General features: G+C 47.3%; 1 protein-coding gene across 1 annotated transcript in view; it reads right to left on the bottom strand.

Moving 5' to 3' along the window:
* Positions 1-7,586, bottom strand: part of Cryl1 (crystallin lambda 1) — a 110,441-nt gene that overhangs the window by 96,430 nt on the left and 6,425 nt on the right. Inside the window, exon 2 of the mRNA XM_005355432.1 lies at positions 3,022-3,129. Coding sequence (XP_005355489.1) covers positions 3,022-3,129 — 108 coding nt within the window. The remainder of the gene's footprint in view (positions 1-3,021; positions 3,130-7,586) is intronic.

Here is a 7,586-nt window from a genome sequence, read left to right as displayed (position 1 = left end):
TAACCACTGGGCCAGCTCACCAGGGTGTTTCCTGCTACTGCTCTAACCACTGGGCCAGCTCACCAGGGTGTTTCCTGCTAGTGCTCTAACCACTGAGCCACTTGGGAGCCTCGCTGTCCCTGACTGGGACTGGCTGCTCCCGGGATGCTGTTCACTGCCTGAGGCCACATGGCCTACTGCCACTGCTCAGCAACCTGTGCCAGTCCCTGCCTAGGACTGGCTGCTCTCAGGACCAGCTGCCCTCTGCCACCCCTCGGTGACCTGCAGCGTTTCTTCCGCTGCAGCCACAGGGGATCCTGCAGCATTTTAATTAATCCGTTACACTGGGCTACAAGATGAGTCATAGGTCCTACTGAAACCTATTCTCCAGCCCTGAGGCAAGACCTGTCATCTGTAGTGACCGGCACAGAGCTCAGGTGACACTGATAAATGCAGATCACTGAAAACAAAATGTACAGCTCAAACCTAATGGTGCCCTCCCCCTAGAGCAGCGGGCACTCACCACAAAACTGGCAGGTAAATGCCAGGGGCCACAAAAGCCTTTGCCCCATCATTTTCACAGCAGCGCTCCCTGTGTGTTGGCTTCCGGCAGTTTTGGCCCTTTGAAGCCAACAGTAACACTAGGACAGTTCTGAAGCTAATGTCACTCCGCTCCAGGGCCACCAACCACAAATGCAATCACCAGAAAGCCAGGGACAAGTCTCTGCCGGCTGAAAAGCTGTCCCCATCCAAGGATACAACACCAAGGCTTATAACCACCACCACCCCCCGGGGGGAGGAGATATTATTTCTCCACTCAGCAATTAGACTTTGAGACAACAGATCTCCAAAAGTTAAAATTTCTCTGGGAACCTCATGCTGAGGGAAGGAAAAGGCTGAAGCCTGGAGCCAGCTCAAAGAGGAACTGACTTGGGATTCCGATAGCTCATCAGGCCACCTGCAGGACCAGAAGCTAGGTGACAAAGTTCGGTGATGGGCGGGACCACACCTCGACCAGGACTGCTCAGTTATGTATAACACTTACCCTCGTTTAAACCTAAGCCTTATGTTAGGATCCCCAAAAACAGACTTGGGGGTCACTAGACTTTTTATCTGTTCTTCTTCCCCATATGGACACACTGACCAAATCTCCTTCCTCTGCTTTCCACTGTAACTTGTGTCTGTAATTGATGTGTCAGGATGCATTACTAAGCCTAGCTTGTGGGGCGGTCAAAGCCCAGGCTTTGACGCTAAAACCTCTGGTAATGACACTTTGACCAGCTACTGTTTCCAAAGCAAGGTCCACAAAGCCCTTATGTAAACTAGTCAGGTGGGACCAGAAGATGGCTTTGACAAAGCGCTGCTGTTCCTCCCGTCTTCAGGAACGGCGTCCTCAGGTGCAGCCAACTGCGGGTGGAAATAATAATCAGGAAACTGTTTCTCATCTGCACGGAACATGAGCAGACTCTTTTCTTGCCATTGTCCCTAATAATGCAGCACAGCTACTTCTGCAGCATGGGGACTGCATTGGGAGTAACAAGCCACCTAGAGATGGTGGAAAGGACATGGGATGAGTGGGCTCAACATAGATGCTATGCCACATTCCTACGAGCAACTTGGGCATCTGTAGATTCTGGTGAGGGTGTCCAATCAATATACTTCTACTAATGTATTTAAATATTCCCTGATGACTTCTACTCCCAGAAATATGGGGGCCAGAATTTCTGAAGAGTCACTTTACAAAATCTGTAGGTAGGATTCTGAGTTGGAATAATTATCATGCACCAGGGAGTAACCGCAAATGAAAAACTTTTAGGTTCACCTGTTAGCTGGAAACATGCTTTTAATGGGAAGAAGTCAAGAAATTAGGTCTACTTAATGGTAGAGCATATGCTTACACATACAAAGCCTTATATTCAATCCTCAGCACAGAAGAAAGGAATGGAATTTACAGATGGCAGAAAATCATGGAAAAGTCATATGCCATCAGCAGGTCAAAAACAAGATGGTATCATTTGCCGTCAGGGATACAGAGCGCCAGAAACTCTAATTTACTGCTGGTGAGGGTGCAAAATAGTACAGCCACTTTGGAAGTTAGTGCAATGACTCTTTATAAAACCGAATGTATTTTTGCCATTGAATCCAGGAAGTCATGATCTTCAGTATTTATGCAAAGGAACTGAAACATGCCTGCTCTAATCTGCACATGAACGTCTATAGCATCTCTATTCACAATTTGTAAAACTTGGAAGCAACCAAGGCACTCTTCAGAAGAGAATGGATAGTCCAGGCAATGGACTATTGGTCAGGGTTCAGTGTGGTGTGTCATTAACACATGAAAGAAGCTTAAGGGCACATTACTAAATGAAAGATTCCAACCGGAAAGAGCTACAAACTAGCTCGAAAAAGACCAATTATGGAGACAGTGAAAACATCAGTGGTTGCCAGGGACTGGGGGAAGCTGTAGGAACAGGCAGAGAACAGAGCATTTTTCGGGTCGTAGAAAGAGTCAGCATGGTCCTATAACAGTGGACACACACGAGGGGGCAACCCACAGAATTCACGATACCAGGACAGAACCCTAATGACAATGATGGATCAAGGCAGTTTCATCTCCTGTGGGAAAGGAATGTTGAAGGTTGGGAAACAATGAATTCTGGGAAGTTTGAGGCATAGAAGAAATCGCTATACCTGCCTCTCAATTTTGCTGTGAGTCTAAAACATCTCTAAAAGCTTAAGGGGAGTGCTGCCAGCATCAGCGTCACCCTGAGGAGCTGTAAAAAGGGACCGAGGCTGATATTCGCGTTGGGCTCTTCCACCCCTCCCTCGCTTGCCAAGGTAAAGGCCCTCTTCACCAAGAGAACCCCTTCACTGCTAGATTCACGCTCTCTTCCAGGGAACCTTAAACCTGGCCTTGGTTGCCTCAGAGTAGCTGCAGAGCTGCCCCTATGGGACAGATAGTCACAGCCCTGATGAGTGAGACAGATGGAGAGAAACAGGGCCATCTGATTACCTCCAGATGTGTGAGCGAGCTGGGCCTACCTGATGACTTCCAGGGCGTTTGTTATCTGCTGCTGCTCAATGTCATAGAGTTTCACCTTGAAGCCTCCACTGGCAAACAGCAGAGCCCAGCTCCGACCAATGAGTCCACTGGGGAGAAAATTAAATTAAAAAAAAAAGATTCAAGTCATTTATTGATCTAATCACTTTTCATGTCTCAGATAAAGCACTATAAGAATGATACAACATCCCATTCTTATAACATTTAACAAATATCTGAAAGTTGGCACAGCCTTTATGTTGGATTGTGTAGCACACAACACCTAGAAGGACTGAAAGGGAAAATGTGTCACCTCTGCAACACTGCCACTTTTACTTGAGCATCTATGTTGATACCGTCTGGGGACCACAGAAGCCCTCACTCATGAATACTGAGGGACAAGTGCACTTTCCCTGCCCGCCCTCTGCCCCCAGCCAATGATGCCCACTTTCACTACATCCAGCATGGTACAGGGGGCCAACACCATTAGACACTCTTCGAGTCCCCCTCTGCTAGTCTCTGCAATGCTCTAGACAGAAGATGCTACCAGTTCCTCTTCCATGCTTGAGGAAAGGGCGGTGACAAGGGAGGAATCCCCGGCCGCTTGTCCTGTGACAAGGAGATGAAGCCAAGAGGTCCAACTCAGGGGCCTTACTCTTTGTTTCAGGTTTTATTTGTTTTTATAAAGAAGAATAAGAATTTTTATCAAAAATATTTTTAATATAGACTCCAAGAATGTGGTTAAGGGAAAGAAAGGCAGGACTAGAGAGATGGTTCAGCAGTTAAGAGTACTGGCTGCTCTTCCAGAAGACCTGGGTTCAATTCCCAGCATTCACATGGAAACTCACAACTGTCTATAACTCCAGTTCTAGGAGATCTGACAACGTCACATCAATGTGCATAAAATAAAAGTTAAATAATTTTTTAAAAAGGGTTAAAATGTTAAACAGAGAGAAAAAGGCATTAAGAAAGACACACCAAAGAGCATGTGTGTGAGCTTCTCTAAGAAAAGCCCCAAGATCTAACTGTTGTTTCCCTTGCTTCCAGACAAGGTCTCCTGAAACAGCCCAGGCTGGCCAGGGTGCTAAGGAAACCTTGAACTCCTGATTTTCCTGCCTCACCTCTGGAGTGCTGGGACTCCAGGCTTTTGTGTGAAAAGCAAACCCACAGTCTCCCCCATGCTAGGCAGCACTTTACCAGATAAGCTATGACCTGGGCGAGTCTTTGCCCTATGTCCCATCCACCCCTCCAGACTTACTGAAAGTCAAAGGACAAAAAGTCACCATTTCCAAAGGACTAAAAACAAAGTTATAAAACACAGCTGAGCCAGGCGGTGGTGGTACACGTCTTTAATTCCAGCACTCAGGAGGTGGAGGCAGGTAGGCAGGTGGATCTCTGTGAGTTCGAGGCCAGCCTGGTCTACAAGAGCTAGTTCCAGGACAGGCTCCAAAGCTACAGAGAAACCCTGTCTTGAAAAAAAAAAGAAAGAAAGAAAAAGAAAAAAACACAGCTGGGTGCATGGTATATATATATATATACCTGCTATCCCAGAATTTGGGGGTCAAGATGAGAGAGTCTTAAGTTAAGGACCAGCATGGGCTACATGGTAAGTTATGTATCCAAAAAAGAAAAGTCCAGAACACATCTAAGGTCCAAATCGGCTTCTAATCCCACTCTTCAATCAATGGAAGCAGAACACCTTGGAGAAATGAATATTTCTAGGACTGAGCACACAAAATAAAGATGACCCTAGAGCAGTCTGCAACACAGAAAGCCAGGAAGGGCTAAGGTAGGTGCCTGCCTGAGCCAGCACGTCGAAAGGACACATAGAACCGTTAGGGAGAGTGCTCAGGGACCAAGACAATGACGTTACATAGCAAGGAATCAACAAAAGCACCCTGTGAAAGAATCCCAATGGTTCATGCAGCCACACCACCCTTGGGGACACGAGGTCGCACTGTGATGGCTATTCTGGGTGGTCAACTTGACTACATCTGAAATGCCAACACCCTGGCAGCTGAGTGCACCTCTGAGGGGATTTCCTTAACTGAATCTTTTGAATTGGGAACGCTATAATCCAGAATTTAGAGGTGGGAGGAGCCACCTTTAATGTGGGTCACAGCTTCTGCAGGCAGCCCACATAAAGGACACGGAAGCAGGAAGCTCTCTTTCTTGGCCTGCTTGCCCTCTCTCTCACTTGCTGGGAGTAGAGTCTACTTCTTTGGGATTCCGGCGTATACTGATGACCTCATGAACTGAACAGCCACTAGATTCTTGGATGTTTCATTGGGAAACAGCCATTGCTGAACTAGCTGTACCATAGTCTATAAGTCGCTCTAATAAATTATATAAATGATGGATAAAATATATATATTCATTCTATCAGATCTGAACCCTGACTAATCCACCCTCCATCCACACCCTAAATGCAACTTATGCAGAACCACTCTCAAAAGTATAGAAAAAAAAGAAACGGGAGCAACTCAGCCGCAGAGAAGCAAGGCAAACAGGACCTTAGCCAGGTTGCTCAAGGTTACTATCAATCGTGGTGAGTCAACCAACAGTTCACTCCCAGGATGTGCCGTGATGAGAATGACCCTTGACCTCTCAACCCTTCCCCCACTGTCGGTCTAATCAGGCAAAGTATTAGAAGAACGAACAGAATTGAACCTCTTGCCTGCTGTTCTTCAAAATTGTCTAGGTCACCACGAACAAGGAAAGTCTAAATAACTGTCACAAGCTAGAGGTGTTGATACCAAAACAGTGAATGAAGTGGCCCTCTGCGTCTGTGAGGGATTAGCCCCAGGGCCCTCCTCCCATGTCCCAGTAGGTAGCCATGTTCCTTACCTAAAATGGCATAGCATTTGCACAGAACCTATACCCATCATCCCGTATCTACAGATCCTGCCTTGATCATCTGTAAATAACTTACACAAAGAAAGTGCTATTGTACATGACCACCATAGTACACTGTTTACGGCAGTGGTTCTCAGACTTCCTAGTACTGTGACCCTTTAACACAGTTCCTCATGTTGTGGTGACCCCCAACCATAAAGTTACCTCATTGCTACTTCAGAACTGTAATTTTGCTACTCTTATAAATCATAATGTAAATATCTGTGTTTTCCAATGGTCTTAGGCAAACACTGTGAAAGGGTCACTCAGCCCCAAAGGAGTTGAGAACCACTGGTTTAGAGGACAGCCACAGAAAGAAGTCAGGCTTTTTTTTTTTTTTCAATTATTGTCAGTCCAGGTTTGGTTAAATCTGCAGATGTGGAGCCCATGGACACAGACGTGTGAAGCTGGTCTCCCCTAGGGCTGATTCTAAGCAAACGCGGTTGTTGAGCATCTCCTATGTGCAGGCAGGCATGGCGTGGCTGAGAGTGCCTACCGCAAATGACAAGTCCAAGGAAGACCTGGCTTCTGTCTAAACCCCAAGGCCCGTGAGGTTCAGGTCTTTCTGGTGCACCTCAGCCCACAGATACAGTTTCGGCTCTATGCAGGGAGGGCAGCGCTCATCAGCACCTTGACTTTGTTTGCGCTTGACAGGATGAACTCCTGCACTCTGGGAACCTTTGTAATCTTGGCACATTGTAGAGCTTGGTAAGTGTTAGTTGTTGACAGCAAAAAAAGCTGACGTGCTAGTGACAAACTCCAGATAAAGGTCAGCGGTGCTTCCTGGGGCTAACCCAAGCGCAATGGCAGCTGGCTGGAGCGATGCAGAGTGCCAGCTGTATGCCAGGTGCCATTCCAGCTCTGATCAGAAGGAGCTGACAGGGGGCAGAAGACAGCCAGCTAACGGAAGTGCTGGGAAACAGGAAGTCGCAGGAAGAAGGGCTTTGAGTAGGGAGTGCAGACTGGGAGGCAGAGGAAACCAGAAAGCACCACCGGGGCCTATCTCACCAGGGAAGTGCAGGTGAGGGAAGCTGCCAGGAAGAAGTGTCCCTGGCAGAGCTAAAGTGCGTTTGCAGGTCCAGGAGAACAGGTGACAGCGCTAGCGTGGAGGTGGCAGGAAAGAGCGGCCGAGGATGAAGGCAGAGCAGGGGGTAGGAGGGGTGGTCTCATGGCATACACAGTGCCTCAGAGGTCATGGTAGGTTTTTAATCTGGGTGTGATGGGTAGCCAATGAAAAGCTTCAGCTTACCGATGTGAAGTGACTGGTTTTAAAAGTTTAAAAGGAGCTCTCTGGAGCTGGGAACGGTGGTGCATACCAGTGCTCAGGAGGCTAGGCCAAGTGAGATTTGAGTTTAAAGCTATCCTGTGCTATACTGCAAGATGCTGCAACACACAGAGAGACACACACAGACACACATGCTACACCTCAAGATGCTAGGCAGCAGCAGCAACTATAGCTTCCAGTCAGCCCTGCGATCGCTAAGGAAACTAACACTTCCCAGTGTGCTATGGCACTAGACTGGGATGTGGAGATGGGTGGTTGGATTTAGGCATTTTCCACTCCTTGTAGACTAACCTTAAGATGTATTTATCCACACGGCCCCATCACAAGTCAGACAAGAAATGTCTGCACTTGGGTAAACATGAGAATAAGGAGTACAGAAGTCGCAGT

Source organism: Microtus ochrogaster, chromosome 17 (assembly GCF_000317375.1).
Source record: "Microtus ochrogaster isolate Prairie Vole_2 chromosome 17, MicOch1.0, whole genome shotgun sequence".
Classification (NCBI taxonomy): Eukaryota; Metazoa; Chordata; class Mammalia; order Rodentia; family Cricetidae; genus Microtus; species Microtus ochrogaster.
Note: the sequence above shows the minus strand (reverse complement) of the source record. Positions and strands in the feature narration are given on the sequence as shown.